At 40.5% G+C, this 18,325-nt stretch overlaps 1 protein-coding gene across 1 annotated transcript in view; it reads right to left on the minus strand.

The window, feature by feature from the left end:
- The window catches only part of baz1a (bromodomain adjacent to zinc finger domain, 1A), a 101,182-nt gene that overhangs the window by 49,971 nt on the left and 32,886 nt on the right, over nucleotides 1-18,325 (minus strand). The window contains exons 13-16 of the mRNA XM_041214530.1: nucleotides 10,308-10,403; nucleotides 9,986-10,210; nucleotides 9,417-9,582; nucleotides 8,273-8,380 (exon numbers count right to left, since the gene is read on the minus strand). Of these exons, the coding sequence (XP_041070464.1) occupies nucleotides 8,273-8,380; nucleotides 9,417-9,582; nucleotides 9,986-10,210; nucleotides 10,308-10,403 (595 nt within the window). The remainder of the gene's footprint in view (nucleotides 1-8,272; nucleotides 8,381-9,416; nucleotides 9,583-9,985; nucleotides 10,211-10,307; nucleotides 10,404-18,325) is intronic.

Below are 18,325 nucleotides of genomic sequence, written 5' to 3' on the forward strand. Positions count from 1 at the left end.
AGTGGGGTTGGGGTGGGGGGAAGGGATCGAAATAGGCTAAAAGGTAGAGATAAAACAATGGATGGAAATACATTTAAAAATAATGGAAATAGGTGGGAAAAGAAAAATCTATATAAATTATTGGAAAAAAAGGGGGATCGGAAAGGGGGTGGGGATGGAGGAGAGAGTTCATGAACTGCACACACTACTCTTCCAGCTGTGGCTTCACCAAGGTTCTATACAACTCCAACATGACCTCCATACTTTTGTAATCTATGCCTCGATTGATAAAGGCAAGTGTCCCATATGCCTTTTTCACCACCCCACTAACATGCCCCTCTGCCTGCAGAGACCTTTGGACACACATGCCAAGGTCCCTTTGTTCCTCAGAACTTCCTAGTGCCATGCCGTTCATTGAATACTTCCTTGTCAAATTACTCCTTCCAAATTGTATCACCTCACACTTTTCAGGGTTAAATTCCATCTGCCACTTATCTGCCCATTTGACCATCCCATCTATATCTTCCTGTAGCCCAAGACACTCAACCTCACTGTTAACCACCCGGCCAATCTTTGTGTCATCTGCAAGCTTACTAATTTTACCCCCCATATAGTCATCTATGTCATTTATATAATTGACAAATAATAGGGGACCCAGCAGATCCCTGTGGTACGCCACTGGACACTGGCTTTCAGTCACTAAAGCATCCTTCTGTCATCACTCTCTGTCTCCTACAACTAAGGCAATTTTGAATTGACCATATCAAATTACCCTGTATCCCATGTGCCTTTGCCTCCTTTATAAGTCTCTGATGTGGGACTTTGTCAAAGAATTTGCTGAAACTACATCAACTGCACTACCCTCATCTACACACTATCCCTTGATTTCCTGACACACCAAAAGCTGCCTATGTCAGCCTTAAATATATTCAATGATGAAGCATCCACAACCTACTGGGGTAGAGAATTTTAAAAAATCATAAGCCTGAGTGAAGAAATTTTTCTCATCTCAGTCCTAGATGATCATCCCCTTATACTGGGACTGTGCCCCTGAGTTCTAGATAACACCTTGGTGCCTACCTGCCATGCAGCTTCCGAATCTTGTATGTTTCAATGAGATCACCACTCATTCTTTTAAACTCCAGAGAACAAACAATTTACTCAGCCTCTCATCATAAGACGACATCCTCAACCCAGGAATCTCATGACCCTTGGCTGTTCCACCTCCAGTGCAAGTACATCCTACCTTAAATATGGAGTGCACACAGCACTCCAGGTGTGGTCTCACCAAAGCCCGGTATAAGTACAGCTGTAGCAAGATGGTTTTTATTCTTGTGCTCCAATCCCCTTGCAACGAAGGCCAATATGTCACTTGCCTCCTTAATTGCTTGTTGTACCTGCATGCTTACTTTGTGTTCCTTGTACAAATACATCCAATTCTCTCTGAACAATATTTAAAGTTTCATTCTACGAGAAACCGGGTGGTTCACTTGACAGTGAAGAAGAAACTTGATGGGAGTCAATAAGATGGTTCCAGTGGCAGAGGATGGAGATTTAAAACAATTGGCAAAAGAATCAGACATTTTATACTGCAAATTATGCTGATGCAGAATGAAAGTGGTGGAAGCACATTCAATGACAAATTTCAAATAGAAGTGGATAAAATATGAAGTAGAAAAAATTGCAGGACCAGGTGGAAAGAGTGAGGCAATGGAATCAGCATAGACATAATGGGCGTCTTCTTTACTGTGTCATTCTATGATCTGAATGCTAGGAGCATTCACTGAATGTTTACAACACAAGAGGCCATTTGGTCCATTGTACCTGCACTAACAGCTATCCACTTGGTTCCATTTCCCTGCTGTACATTGGAGACGCTGTTCCCCAGATTAAATAAAGGCCACATCTGCCCATGCGGACAGACAAAAATCTTCCCTAGCCAACATTCATCCCTCAAGTTCCAAAGACCACTAGTTATCTCAATTACCATTTACAACAACCTCCTGGGTGCAAGTTGGATGCCATGTTTGCCTATACATGTTTACAAGTGGTTACACTTCAAAAAAATAACTCAATGATTTAAACGTGATGAGATCCAAGGATGTGGAGTTGGGATCTGAATATTCAAGAGTCCATGACATTTCAGAAGGACAAGAGCTAGGAAAAGGTGAAGGGGTACCTCTGTTAATTAAAGATGACTTGAGTACAATAGATAGGAATGACCTTAATTTGTAAGGTCTCTACCCAAACTGTACATCTTGATAAGAATTAGTAAAGGTAGGAATTCACTTGATTGAGCTGTTTATAGGGCCCCCAACAGTAACCACACAGCAATACAGAGTATCCAAGAAGAAATAATAGGGGCTTGTGACAAAGGTGCAGTGATAATCATGAGCAATTTTATTTTTGAGTTCTTGAATTTGTTTGTCCCTTCTCTGACAGGATTTTTAACAGGAGTGATGTATGGATGAGGATGTGCACTCAGGGCAGGGCTCACCAACTGATTATTTTAATACATTGGTCTAGTTTTTAAATACATATTTAATTAAAGTTAGATCTGTGATAGGGTAATTTTCTGTTATTATTCACTTGTTTCTTTTAAAACAGACAAGTAATGTACCCAAAACTAATTTCCATCTGGATAATAATAAAGTGCATTGAATTAATCATAGTGAATTGATTTGAGTTACATTCACTATTTTTCCAATCTGATGGGACCTTTTCAGAATCTTCAGCAACCATTTCTTTTAAGACCCTAGGATGAAGTCTATCAAGGTCTTGGGACTGTCAGCTTTTAGTTCTACTATCAGTACCCTTTCCCCGGTGATTGTAATCGTTTTAAGTTCCTTCCTCCCTTTCGCTTGTTGGTGCATAATTATTTCTCGGATAATATTTGCACCCTCTACAGTGAAAACAGATGTAAAATATCTGTTCAATTCATCCACCTTTTCCTTTTACTTTATTTTACATATTGATTGGACAAATTAGATTGGCAAAGGTAGCATGGAAGATGAGTTCATGATGTGTTTCAGGACAGTTTCTGAGAGCAGCATCTGCTAGGGCAGAGAGCAGACTACTCTAGATCTGGTAAAGTTCACTAAGGCAGGATTAATTAATGACCTCATGGTAAAGGAGTCCCTAGGCAGTGATCATAACATAATTGAACATCACATTCAGTTTAAGGGAGACAAGAGCAGGTCTAAGACAATAAGTGTTTTAAACTTAAATAAGGGCAATTATGAGGGTATGAAACAAAGCTGGCTAAAGTGAACTGGGAAATTAGATTAAGGGATAAGTCAGTAAAGATGCAGTGGCAGACATTCAAGGAGATATTTCATAACACTGAGCAAAAATACAATCCACTGAGAAAGGAAGACTGCAGGGGAAGAGCACACCATCTGTGGCAAACTAAAGAAGTTAAAGACAGTATCAAAATGAAAGAAAAGCATATAATTCCACAAAGATTAATGGCAAGACAGAAGATTGGACATAGCATAAAAAAACCAGCAAAGAATGACTGAAAGAGAAATAAGGAGGGAGAAATTAGAGTACAAGGGAAAGCTAGGTAGAAATGTAAAAACTGATGGCGAGTTTCTACAGGTATTTAAAAAGAAAAAGACTAACTAAAGGGAGTGTGGACCCTCTAAAGAGTGATTCTGGGGAATTAATAGTGGAAAATAAGGAAATGGTGGATAAATTAACCAGGTATTTGCATCTGTCTTCACTGTAGAGGATACAAATAACATCCCAGAAATAATTGCAAATCAAGAGCTGAAAGGGCGGAGGAACTTAAGAATTGCAATCATCAGGGAAAGGGTACTGAGAACATTATTAGAACTAAAAGCTGACAAGACCCCAGGACCTGATGGACTTCATCCAAGGGGCTTAAAAGAAGTGGCTGCTGAGATAGTCAATGTATTGGTTACGGTTTTCCAAAGTTCCTTAGATTCTGGAAAGGTCGCATCAGATTGGAAAATCATGCATGTAACTCAAATCAATTCACTGTTATTAATTCAATGCACTTTATTATTATCCAGATAGAAATTAGTTAGTTTTGGGTACATTGCTCGTTTGTTAAAAAAAATGAAATGAATAAAAGAAAATTACCCGATCACGAAGATCTAACTTTAATGAAAAATGCATTAAAATCTACTCCAGTGCATTACAATAACTAATTGCTGAGTCCTGCCGAGTACTTTTAAAAAATTATTTTATGGGATGCGGGAATCGCTGGCTAGGCCAGTATTTATTGCCCACCCTTAATTACCCTCGAGGTAGTGGTGGTGAGCTGCCTTCTTGAACCACTGCAGTCCATGTGATGCAGGTATACCCACAGCGCTGTTCGGGAATGAGTTCCAGGATTTTGATCTCGTGACAATGAAGTAACAGTAATATATTTCCAAGTCAGGATGGTGAGTGGCTTGGAGGGGAACTTCCAGCTAGTGGTGTTTCCACATGTCTGCTGCCCTTGTCCTTCTAGGTGGTAGCAGTCGTGAGTTTGGAAGGCACTGTCGAAGGAGCCTTGGTAAATTCCTGCAGTGCATCTTGTAGATGTTGCACACAGCTGCCACTGTGCAACAGTGGAGGGGGGAATGGATGTTGGAGGTGGTGGATGGGGTGCCAATCAAGTGGGCTGCTTTGTCCTGGGTGGTGTCAAGCTTCGAGTGTTGCTGGAGCTTCATTCATCCAGACTAGTAGACAGCATTCCATCACACTGCTGTCTTGTGCCTTGTAGATGGTGGGGAGACTTTAGGGAGCCAAGAGGACAGTTACTCGCAGAGTTCCCAGCCTCTGACCTGCTCCTGCAGCCACGATAATTATATGGCTGGTTCAGTCCGGTTTCTGGTCAATGGTAACAACCCAGGATGTTGACGGTGGAGATTCAAAAATGATAATGCCATTGAATGTCATGGGGAAATGGTTGGATTCTCTCTTGTTGGAGATTTTCATTGCCTGGCACTTGTGCGTTGCGAATATTATTTGTCACTTGTCAGCCCAAGCCTGAATGTTATCGAGGTCATGCTGCAGGAGGGCATGCACTGCTTCAGTATCTGAGGAGTTGTAAATAGTGCTGAATATTATGCAATCATCAGCAAACATCCCCACTTCTAACCTTATACTGGAGGGAAGGTAATTGATGAAACAGCTGAAGCTAGTTGGGCCCAGGACATGACCCTGAGGAACTCTTGCAGTGATGCCCTGGGACTGGGGCAATGGACCTCCAACAATCATAGCCCCCTTTCCTTTGTACTAGGTATGACTCCAATCAGTGGGAAGTTTTCCCCCTGATTCCCATTGATTTATTTTGCTAGGGCTCCTTGACGTCAAGGGCAGTCACTCACCTGAACATTTTTGCCCATGTCTGGACCAAGACTGTAATGTGGTCAGGAACTGAGTGGCCCTGGAGGAACCAAAATGAAGTGTCAATGAGCAGATTATTGCTAAGTGCCACCTGATAGCACTACCGATGACCCCTTCTATTACTTTGCTGATGATCAAGACAAGATTGTTGGGGCAGTAATTGGCCAGGTTGGGTTTGTCTGTTTTTTTGTGGACAGGACATACCAAGGCCATTTTCCACAATGCCGCGTAGATGCCAATGTTGTAGCTGTACTGAAACAGATTGGCTAAGGGCACAGCTAGCTCTGGAGCACAAGTCTTCACTAGTATTGCTGGAATTTGGTCAGGGTCCATATTGCAGTATTCAGTGCCCTGAGGCATTTCTTGATATTACAGAGTGAATCTAATTGGCTGAAGACTGACATATGTGATACTGGGGACCTCAGGAAGCCAAGATAGATCATCCACTTGACATTTCTGGCTGAAAATTTCGTAAATGATTTAGCCTTATCCTTTGTACTGATGTGCTCAGCTCCCTCATCATTGAGGATGGGGCTATTTGTGGAGCCCCTTCCTCCTCCAGTTAACTGTTTAACTGTCCACCATCATTCACAACCAAATATCAGGATTGCAAAGTTTAGATCTGGTCTGTTGTTTGTAGGATCTCTTAGCTATATTACAAGCTGTTTTCGCTGTCTGGTATGCGAGTAGTCCTGTGTTGTAGTTTCACCAGGTTGACACCTCATTTTTAGGTATGCCTGGTGCTGCTCCTGACATGCCCTCCTGCACTCTTCATTGAACCAGGTTGACCCCCTGGCTTGGTGGTAATGGTAGAGTGGGGGATATACCAGGCTACAAGTTTAGATTGTGGTTGTATACAATTCTGCTGCTGCTGATGGCCCACAGCGCCTCATGGATGTCCAGTCTCGAGTTCCTAGATCTGTTCGAATTTATCCCATTTAGCATGGTGGTCGTGCCACACAACATGATGGAGGGTATCCTAAATGTGAAGACAAGACTTAATCTCCACAAGGACTGCATGGTGATCACTTCTACCAATACTGTCACGGACAGATGCATCTGCAACAGGTAGAATGGTAGGGTGAGGTCAATTAGGTTTCTCCCCTCTTGTTGGTTCCCTCACCATTTGCTGCAGGTTCAGTCTAGCAGCTATGCCCTTTAGGACTCTGCCAGCTCTGTCAGTAGTGGTACTATTGGGCCACTCTTGGTGATGGACATTGTTGATCTAATACACTGAGACTTCATCCAGAATCTATGCTGAAAACTCTCAGGGCAACTCCCTCCTGACTGTATACCACTGTGCCAAGAGGTGGGTTGACGATGATGGCAATGGGCTTCTAGGTTACTAGTCCACTGATATGACCACTATGCCACCACCTCTCCCTGTATTTCTGAAAAGCTGAAGGTTTGAAAAAAAAGTTGATTATCTAAAATGAACATATGCATGAGAAACATGCACATTAAATAGGAAATCCCAGAAATAGGTGGACAATTGGAAAGATCGGCAAGTTGCCATGGCAGTTTGAAAAAGGTGCCAGAAAGGCCCAGTGAATGCAAATAACTAAAGACACATTCTTCCAGGTTCATAATAGGAAATGAATAGCAAGACAGAAAAAAACAAAAAAACTGCGGATGCTGGAAATCCAAAACAAAAACAGAATTACCTGGAAAAACTCAGCAGGTCTGGCAGCAAGACAGAAAACTAGAATTCAAAAAGGAAAATAATGGTAGCAAAACATACATTGTGGGGCTAATACCAAAGCAAAATACCACTGATGCTGGAAATATGAAATAGAAATGAAAAATGCTGGAACTACTCAGCAGGTCAAGCAGCATTTGTGGAGGAAACAGAGTTCATGTTTCAGGCTGATGGCCTTACATCTTTTCAATGGGAACTAATGGCATTCTGATGAAAGATCAATCTGAAACATTAATTCTGTTTCTCTCCACAAATGCTGCCTGACCTAAGCATTACCAGCATTTTTGTTTATGCTACACATTGTGGGACCTTGCAACTAGCCATGTACAAAATGTTAAACAAACAAATGGAGCAAATAAATGCACTTCAAAATAATTAGTTCTTCTTACATTGCATGGGGATATTTGAGATGTGATGAGGCGAGATACAAGACGGACAATTCCACTCTTTTTTGAAAGGAGGTAGTTGGGAGGGTTGAAGGAGAGGGGCTTTCATTTCGTTGAAATATACAAAATATTACATAGTTTAAATAGATAAATTTAAAAGGAAGAATTAAAATGCACGAGGGCAAAATATCTTAAACATTCGGCAACATTCTGTTACCTAAGGAAAAATGATCGACTACTCGTCTGGCTGATCCAAAAACTTAAAAGTGCTCAAGGTCAAAATATCCATCCTCACTTCCCCAACCTTCGTGTTTGCCTCTAGTCTTAGTCTTACTGTCCAAGATGCCTCTGCTCCTTTAAAGATGAACTGCTTGTCCCCTGCTCCCTCAATGAGGGGAATTCATTTAGCCACTATCCTTCTTCGCACAAATCTCCATCTACTCTTTACTGTACCATCCCTCTCCATTTTAAAGAAGGCACCTCCCTAATGCTGTTTTCCATCTTGCTAATCTTTTTTCCCCCCTCCCAAAAATGAAGCACATTGAGATGGCTTCCTGCAGCTAAAAGGACTCCATATGTACACTCCACATGGTTAGTATGATAATGGACAAATTGCCCAACTAGAATAGTCTATCAACAGGCTTTTGAAATTGTAATTCTAGTTTAAAACAGAACATTCATGTTGCTTCATCAAAAATTAAGAATGGAGCACAACCTAGCTCTGTACCTAGATTGTAATTCTTTAGAAGTTCTGCCTGGAATGGAGGTTTCCAATATGCACCTTCTCCTACTCACACCAGATGCGCGTAATATTTCTTCAATGTGCCAGTATTAATTAAAAACTTACATTGCATTTCTTTTTGAGTTTCTCTGTTCCTCTTCTTTTAGCTGGTCATGTCTATCCCTGATTTTCTGTTCTTGCTCTTTCAGTCGCTCTTCTCTTTTCTTACGATATCTGTAACGTAAAGTATAATGTCACCAAGGCTATGTGCAAGAACACAGTATAAGTAGGAAATTTAGAATTCTCTTAGCTTATCTGCATCCACTTTGCCATCTTTTCTACAATGAAGAGAAAAGAGACTTTTCCTGTTTTTCAATGGGGAGAACACACAGGTTTCAAGCTGGATTTAAACAAAAAAATATATACATGTGGCAAAGGCACCAACAAGGCAGCAAGGAGGAGGAAATCCTGACAGCAGTGGTCTGAACCACTGTGAAACCAGTGTCCACTGTGTGGATTTTCAAAAATGAATGCAAAATTTGATACTGGAAGCCAATTATAGAAATGCCTGACTTGTTCAATTTTAGTCAAACTTTATCAAATCAATTTATAACCAACCATTTATGAATTTCTGAATCTTTGGTAGAAGTGTCATTAATAGATGATTTAAAAAATACATTATACATACAAGGCAGGGTCCATGTGAGGGGAGGCAGTTAAGAAAACAAGATCACTGGAGATAATTTGGTGGAACGAAACAAGTTTCTACGAAGATGCTATTTAGAATTATGTCTGCTTCAGTGGACAAACATCTACACAGGTTCAATTGCAACTGTGCAGTGGATGCAGCAAATGACAGCATTGATTTATACATCGTGCCTCAGAGAAAAGGGTGTGGGGGGCTCCAGTCCAGTTGCAGACATCCAATTTAAGCCAGAGTGCTGCTCTGGAGACGCAGTCTGCTTGTTTGGGTGCCATTGTTTAAAAGAAGTGATTTCTTTGCATTCTGGCTAACATTGCTCCTGCAACCAACACTGAGAACATTTCATTCGTTGGGACTTTGCCATTTGCACAAAGACCGTCATCTTGCCAACATAAGAGGGACAATGGAACAAAGGTAGTTATTTGCTCCAAGCTGATTTGGGAACAGGCTGAGGCCATGGAAGTCACTATGTATACATCATGCACAATAGATGCACATAACTTATTCACCGATTGCAACAACATATCCAGTCAATTTGCACTAGGTGTTATTGCATTTAGCCCATACCTTGCTGCAGCCTCTTCTCTCCCTCTACGGTGTTGTTCAGCTTTCAGTTCCCTAAATTCCTGCCTTGCCTGCTTTAGAATCTCCACATTATCTTCAATGAAATCCCTTGTGGAAACCAAAGTCAGTAGTTGTCCACACAAAGCATGCAGTATCTTCAGCTTCTCCGCTGACAAGAGAACAGGAAAGTAATTATAACATGCCACTTCAATATGCAAGTTCATTTTGAAGTTTTGTGCTTACTGATCCAGTTGACTAACAGAATTTAATCCTCACTTCCTGATGACATAACCAATCATGTGTACTAACATGGAAAAGAAACTCCAGGTCCCTAGTCTTACACACTCCAGTTTCTTTGAAAACTTTACACAGGTGGCAACTTTTGATCTGGTATGAATAAGACATGGTTTTACTTTAAAAAATCTCAATTATGCAATAATTGAACAATCTATCCGACTAAGGAACAGAATCAGAAATTAAAATCAAATTTTTGCAAAAGCAACAAATATGGGATTTCAATAAAGAAAAACAATTGACCTTTAAATTTGATCTTAGTCCAATGTCTTCATTACCTGATGTCAAGTCGTACACTGGAGTATTTGTTAATTTTTTCAACAGTCCTGGGTTGCTCAGCCTGAATTCGACACAAGCATTATCTGTGGCATCAAATCCACCTTGTTGCTGGTATCGATACTTGGCATTTGCTGGTGTCACATCTGCCCCTGCTGCTAGGATGTGAAGCCGGAGGATTTCAGACAGCGTACAGCTATCAAGATCCAAATCATGCAATGTGCAGCCTTCAATCAAGCGGGAAAACATTTTGGTTATCAATAGCCTGTTAAACTACAAGTTTTCCCATTACAAATGGAAATTGGAATGAAAAATAAAAATCACCTTGGTAGAGCTGGGGCCATGCAGCTGCGAAAGCTGCAACTGCAGAGACTGCACTTTTAGTAGAATCTAGATCTTCATCCAAAGCATCTGTTAAATCTGTAAACAAGATTCTCGTGTTTAAAGGTGCCAGAGACTCATTGATTATTGTTTCCGTGCATCATTGAAGGCAGGTTCAAGAACACTTCTGAGCAATGTTAAGAATGAGAGATAGCTTAAGTTATGTTTGTATTTGTGGGTGTTCAGAATGAGTTTTAGCTTAAGTTTAAATTTAATTGTGTTTCTTTATTTGTGTGTTAAGGGGGGGGAAAACTTGAGTTTTTAGTTTCACTTAAAATTTTCCTGCATTTTAATGAGGTTGTACAACTCTGGAAGGGGAAGTGAAAACAAAAGGTAGAAAACTGGGTTATTGCCTGGCAACAGGAGGCCCAGAGAAAGAGAGACAGGAAGAAACAGAAGTTTTTTTTATTTCAGTTGAAGCCATGAGAAGCTGGACACAGCAGAGGGAACTGCAGTGAGAGCAGATTTCCCAAAAGAACAGAAAGATCCTAAAGCCAAGGAGCGAGACCAAAAGGAGGGGTCCCAAGAAGACCTAGTCAAACGAAGAAACAGAAGTCTGAAAAAGGTCCTGTTCAGCGGAAGTGAAAGTAAGAAGCAGAGAAGGTGGCTCCAGGCTTAAAGGGAGAAAGCTGCAGGACATATACTTAAAGCAAAATAGGTTTGTAAGAAGGAGATCCAAGGAGACAGCCGAAGGTCCACAACTCTTTACTTTGAGCTTATGAAGCAGTGGTGTTCTGTTGGCATGGCTGAGTATCTGCAAGAGAGTGTGTGGAAGGCAAAGCTTGAATGCACGTGGTGATCCAGGAGAGAAGCATGTTGGAAAGAGAGATCAAGGGCCTGGAGGTGAACCCTTGTGGAAAACATCTGAGAGAAAGCATCGTTTGGGAGAAGATCCCAAAATGAGTTCTTCGAGAGTGAAGATTAGAAACCCTTGTGTGAAAGACTGAGTTCGGTGAAACCACTTGTCTCATGAGGTGGCATCTGTCACTTGGTATCAGAATGTGGTGTGCCTGACCACAGGTCACCTATTGTTTTACATGGACTGTATACTTACTGTGAACATGAGTATAAGATAACTTTTGTAATTTATGTTATCCTTAAAAATAAGTGTTTTAGGCTTTTGTTAAAAAGTTCAGCAGCTGACTCCTGTGACTCTGCTCAGTAGGTGCCCTCCAAGTTTCTAAACAAAAAATAAAAGTTACAATCTATCAAGCCAAGTTCCACCCTGGGACATGGCTTGTCCAGTACTAACATCAGCTGGGGATCATAACAGCAATGACAAAAAATACCGCATTTTCAAACCTTAGGCCAACATAGGCTTCGTGAGCAAGCTGATTGCATCTATACAAAGTATCAGTCTGCATTTTAACTCTGTGCGGTCTCTTCTCCATCTTGCCCCACCACTATTAAACTTCAAACTAAACTTCTAGCTTTACGCACCTTTGTAACTTCTGCCAAGTGGCAGGACTGAGATTATCAAAACTTTAAAAGTTGGAAGTAGGAAGATGACAAAAAAAAAATTTAAAACAAATTAACAGGCAAAATTTTAAAAAGCAGTACAAGTTTAAAATTCCAACCTCCTTTGGCTGTTTTTGTAACATCCACAATTAAGTGTTATAAATTCCATCAGCAATTAAATCAAAACACCATTGAGAACATTTTGAAACTAGTCACTTCCTACTCTGCATATTTCTCAGCAGACCCTAGTCAGAAGTCAGGGCGAGAAATGTGCAGCTCCAGTCTAAATTAAGTGAAAAGGAACAGTGTAGCAATCTGGCAGCGAATGCCATCCCACAGAAGATTCGGCCCATAATGTCTAATGTTAGATGCGATTCCGCGATTGGACAGCATTTGCTGAACGATCCAAACTGTGTTAAGACTTGCATGAACAACCACTTTAAGATCATCAGTCAGGCTCAGAATATAGCTCATTTATGCCTTCCAGAAGCTACATATATTCGTATGCAGGGACCAGTTTTCTGCAGGCAAAAGGACTATGTCCAGACATTGTATTTTTTTTTAATAAACAAAAGCGAGAGAGACAATAGTTCCCTGGTGCATTCAGCACTGCAACATCTCAGCCAAAGCTGACTTGCCAACCAATCAGCACTCATTTTCTCATGCAATATAAATTGGTGTTCTCTTTGAGATTCGGCATTCTTGCATTTGCCCTGATGAATGCAAGATAAAAAGCTTCAACAGCATGCCTCTTTTTCCAGCAATACTCAGATTCTGTACAACCAAGCAACTAAATAAACATTCCAGGGTACACAATATTTCAGCAAGACAGACAGAATGGCAAAAGAGGGGAGGTAGCTCTGATAGTGAAGAATAAAGTAAGGACATTAGTGAGAAAGGATCTGGCCTCAGAAAATCATGAAGTAGAATCCAGTATGGGTGGAAATTATGAACAGCAAGGGTCAGAAAACACTGGTGGTAGGAATTTTTATCCCCCTAACAGTAGTTTACCATTAGGTAGAACAATAAACAAGAAATTGTTGCAGCCTGTAACAAAGGTGATGTAATATGTGGGAGATTTTAATCTTCACAGACTGGGACAAACAAATTGGCAAGAGTGGTCTAGAAGATGAGTTTGTAGAATGTTTTTGAGAGTTTCCGGAGCAATACTTGTGAAACCGACCTAATATTGTGTGATCAGGCAGAGTTAATTACTAAAGTCATAGTAAAAGATCCACTGGGAAAGAGTCATCATTATACCATTGAATTCCATATTAAGTTTGAAAGTGACGTACTCCAATCACAAACAAAAGGCCACCAAAAATTGATTAACAGGGCAAAAATAGAATGAGATTAAACTGCCAAGAATAAAATAAAAGGTTGTAAGAGCTTTTATAAGTGTATAAAAAAAAGAGAGTTGGTCCCTTAGAAGCAGAGACAGGAAAAATTATGGGGAATGAGGAAATGACAGAGACATTGAACAAATATGGGTTCTTCCAGTTGCATGCCTGAAATAGAGGGTAACCTAGGGCCTAAAAGAGTGAGAAAATTAAGGTAATTCATATCAGCAGAGGAATAGTATTGGAGAAACTTAAGGGACTGAAATTTGACAAATCCCCAGGGCCTGATGCCCTACATCCTAGGAATCCAAGAGGTAGCCAGAGATAGCGGATGCACTAGTTAAGATTTTCCAAAATTCCTTAGATTCGGGAGCGATACCATCAGATTGGAAGTTGGCAAATGTTACGCTGGTCTTCAACAAAAGAGGGAGGAGAGAAAACATAGCCTAACATCAGTTATTGGGAAAATGCTGGAATCTATTATTAAGGAAATCTTAACAATGTACTTAGAAAAGCCTAATGCTTTCACGGAAACTGTCACAAAAGCATTCTACAACTCATCTTCTAGACCACTCTTGCCAATTTTCTTGTCCCAGTTTATATGAAGATTAAAATCCCCCACATATTATATCACCTTTGTTACAGGCTGCAATAATTTCTTGTTTAATGCTCTGCCTAATGGTATAACTACTGTCAGGGGGCCTAAAAAAACTCCTACCACCAGTGTTTTTTGACTTGTTATTCTTAATTTCTTCCCAGACTGGATTCTACTTCATGATTTTCTGAGGCCAGGTCCCTTTTCACTAATGTCCTTATTTCATTCAACATGGCTTTATGAAAAGGAAATCCAGATTTATTAGAGTTTTTTGAGCATGTAAATATTGGGATAAAGGGGAATCCAATGGAAGTAGTATACTTGGATTTCCAAAAGGCATTTGAAAAGGTGCCACACAAAAGATTAATAGGCAAGATAAGGGCTCATCAAGTTGGGGGTAATATATTAGCATGGATAGAGGATTGCTTAATGGACAGGAGGCAAAGAGTGGGCAGAAACAGGGCATTTTCAAATTGAGAAGCTGTGACTTAGTGCTACAAGGATCAGTGCTGGGGCCTCAACTATTTACAATCTATATTAATGATTTACATGAAGAGACAGTAATGTATCTGAGTTTGCTGTTGATACAAAGCTGGGTGGAAAAGTAAGCTGTGGGGAGGATACATAAATAGACAGGGCAACAATGTGACTGATGAAATATAATATGGGGAAGTGAGGTTATTCACTTTGGTTCTAAAAATAGTCAAGCAGAATTTTTTTTAAAACAGGTGTGAAAATGATAAACGTTGATGTTCAGAGAGCTCAGGTGTGCTTGTACAAGGAATATGTACATTCGAATTAGGAGTAGGTCACTGGGCCCCTCGAGCCTCCTCTGCCATTCAATAAGGTCATGGCTGATCTGATTGTAACCTCAGCCCCACATTCCTGCCAACCCCCAAAAACGTGTCTTTTTTTCTATGTTTCACCCCTTCTTCATCAAGATTTTATCTAACTCTGCCTCAAAAATATTCAAAGACTCTGCTTACACCGCCTCTTGAGGAAGAGTGTTCCAAAGGCTCACTACCCTCAGAGAAAACATATCTCATGTGTCTTAATTAAGCCAGCCCTTATTTTTAAACAGTGAAACCAGAGTTCTGGATTCTCCCACAAGAGGAAACATGCTCTCCACAATTTCCCTGTCAAGGCCCTTCAGGATCTTAAAGGTTTTGATTAAGTCCAGTGGATACAAGCCTAACCTGTCCAACCTTTCATCACAGGACAACCCACCCATTCCTGGTAAACCTTCTCTGAACTGCTTCTAACGCATTTACATTTTGCTTAAATAAAGAGAGCGATATTGCAGAGTACTCCAGATGTGGTCTTGCCAGTTCACTACTTTTGCAATCAGTTCTGCTCACAATGAATGAAAACATTCTATTAGCTTTCCTAATTACTTGCTGTACCTGCATACTAATCTTTTGTGATTCATACACTAGGACACCCAGATTCCTCTGCATCTCAGGGCTCTGCAATCTCTCACCATTTAGATAAGCTTCTCTTTTATTCTTCCTGCCAAAGTGGACAATTTCACATTTTCCCACATTATTCTCCATTTGCCAGGTCTTTGCCCACTCCCTTAATCTACGACCCTTTATAGCCTCCTTATATTCTCTTCACAATTTTCTTTTCTACCTATCATTGCACTGTCAGCAAATTTAGCAACCATGCCTTTGGTCTCTTCAAGTCATTTAGAGAAGTAAAAAAAATTGAAGCCCCAGCACTGATCCCGTGGCACACCTCTTGTCACATCCTGTCACCCCAAAAAAGGTCCATTTATACTAATTGCTTCCGGTTAGTTAGCCAATCTTCTATCCGTGCCAATGTTACCCCTTGTACCATGAACATTTATTTTACACAATAACCTTTTAATGTAGACAGTTAGCAGGCAGGTACAGCAAGCAATCAGGAAGGCAAATGGCCTATTGGCCTTCATTGCAAGATTGGAATATAGGAATAAGGTAGTCTTGCTCCAATTGTACAGGGATACGGCGCGACCACATCTGGAATACTGTGTGCAATTTTGTTCTCCATATTTAAAGGAACAATATTCTTGCATTGGAGACAGTACAGCAACAGTTTACTAAACTGTTCCCTGGGATGAGGGGGTTGTTCAATGATGAGAAGCTGAGTAAATTGGGTCTATATTCTCTGCAGTTTGGAAGAATGAGAGGTGATATCATTGAAACATACAAGATATTGAAGATGTTTGATAAGGTAGACAAGGGTAGATTCCCCATTGGTTGGGGAATCTGAAACACGGGTAGAACCTCAGGATAATGGGCTGAGCATTTAGGACTGAGCCGAGGAGAAATTACTTCACTTAAAGGGATGTGAATCTTCAGAATTCTCTACCCAAGGGGATTGAGGATGCTCCATCATTAAATACATTTAAGGCTGGGATGGACAGATCCAAGGAGTCTTAGCATAAAGGAATCAGATAGGAAAGTGGAGTTGAAGCCAAAGATCAGCCACAATTGTATTGAATGGTGGAGCAGGCTCAACGGGCCATATGGTCTAATCCCGCTCCTATTTCTTGTGCTCATGTGGCATTCCACTAGTTACACTCTGCCAACTTGAAAATGCCCCATTGATTCCTACTCTCTTCTTTTTGTCCATTAACCAATCATCCATCCATGCTGACATATTACCCCCAACTCCATGAGCCTTTATTTTGCATATTAACCTTTTGTGTGGCACCTTACCAAATGCCTTTTGGAAATCCAGGTGTAATACATCAACTGGTTCAGCATTTATCTACCCCTACTAGTTACAGCCTTGAAAAATATTTGTCAAATCCGATTTCCCTTTGATAAAACCATGTTGACTTTGTCTGACCGTACTAGAATTTATGATGACAAGACACAAAATAATGTTTTTGCCACTTCCTCATTCCCATAATTCCTTCTGTTTTTGCCTCTAAGGGATCAACATTTACTTTAGCCACTCTCCTTGGTGAGAACACGCAAACCCCAGTGTTCTGGCCAGCATTTCTCTCCCAACAATGCCCCCTCTTTTTTTAAAAGAAGTGCACAACCACTCAAAGTGTGGAGGCCATCTAATTATTTTGTGCAGCTGTGCGCACTTGGTAACTCAGAAATGCTGATTTGTGCATGCACTGGACAGGAGCATTCAGGTTGCTGTACAGCTGCGCAGTTTAGAAGGAACACTGCCCCTCAATCAACATTACAAAACTAATTACCTGGTCACTATCACAGAGTTGTTTGTGGGAACTTGTTGTGCACAAACTGGCTGCCCCATTTCCTATATTATGAAGTGTAGACATGGAGATAGGCCGTGGAAACTTTACGGGTGGAATTAAGAAAAAGATTTAAGACGACACTGCTGTGAAGTAGTAAACTGTCTAAATGCAGATTAGAAAAGTAAGTAGCAAAGGCAGGGTGGTTTTTAAAGGAGGATTATACCTTTCACACCAGCATGTCAGAAAGGTAGTGAATAGGTTCAGAGTATCCTGGGTTGTTCTTTTGCAACAAAGTGCCCCAGAGCCAACCAGGGAGCAGGCCATATTAGATTTCATGATGAGTAATGAGCTAGATTTATTTAACAGCCTACCGGTATTTATCTAACAGCAATCACAGTATCATCAGATTCAACGTAGTGTTTGAAAAGTAGAAATGTGAAAACGCTAAGATTCTAGATTTAAGGCAGGCTGACTTTGCACAGTAAACTGAGCAAATCCTTTTAACGGGTAAAATGACAGGTGAACAGTGGGAAGTGCTCAAAAATAATTTAACGTGATTCAAAACCAGTTTATACCTCAAAGGGGCAAGAACCCTATCTAAAAAAGACAGCCATAGACAACTAAAGAGGTAAGTGACAGCACCAAGCTAAAAGGAAAAGCATCCAAAAACCCCAAAAGCAACAGATTCTGGCAGAGGATAAAACAGCATAGGGTGACTAAACAGACAGTAAGAGCTACAAAAAAGTGGATAAAATAAACTTGCATGGAACGTCAAAATTGATAACTTTAATAATTACATTCAGAAAAGAGTGGGCCTCAAAACTTCCTTTGAAAATAAGAAGAATGATTTTGCATCAGTATTTACAGTGGAGGAAGAGATCAGCATGCCAGACATTCCAAAGAATTTAGTATTCAATCAGGGACAGGGATTCAACAAAATTAACATAAGTTAACAGCAAAGGAGAAATTAAGAGGACTAAAAAGCAACAGATCCCCAGGACCTGATGGTTTCCATGCCAGGGTTTTAATGGAAGTAGGTAAGAAATTGTAGATCTTCCAATGTTCCCTCTATTCAGGAACTGTTTCTTTAGATTGAAAAATTACATAGGTCAAAATTTTCAGCTAATTAGAGAGCCAGTTTGGATTTGTAAAAGGTAACTTATGCCTGCTGAACACCAGTTGAATTTTATGAAAGGGAAATGTTTATGGATGTTATTTATATCAAATGCCTTTTGGCAGTCCATAAAGTCCCTTACAAGAGATCATTAGCTAAAGCTGAAGTGCATGGAACCGAAGGAAAATTACTGACCTGGTTAGGAAACTGGCGAAGCAGGAGACAGAGATTAAGGATAAAGACAGGACATGGCTA

The sequence above is a fragment of the Carcharodon carcharias genome, chromosome 20 (assembly GCF_017639515.1).
Source record: "Carcharodon carcharias isolate sCarCar2 chromosome 20, sCarCar2.pri, whole genome shotgun sequence".
NCBI classification, from domain to species: Eukaryota; Metazoa; Chordata; class Chondrichthyes; order Lamniformes; family Lamnidae; genus Carcharodon; species Carcharodon carcharias.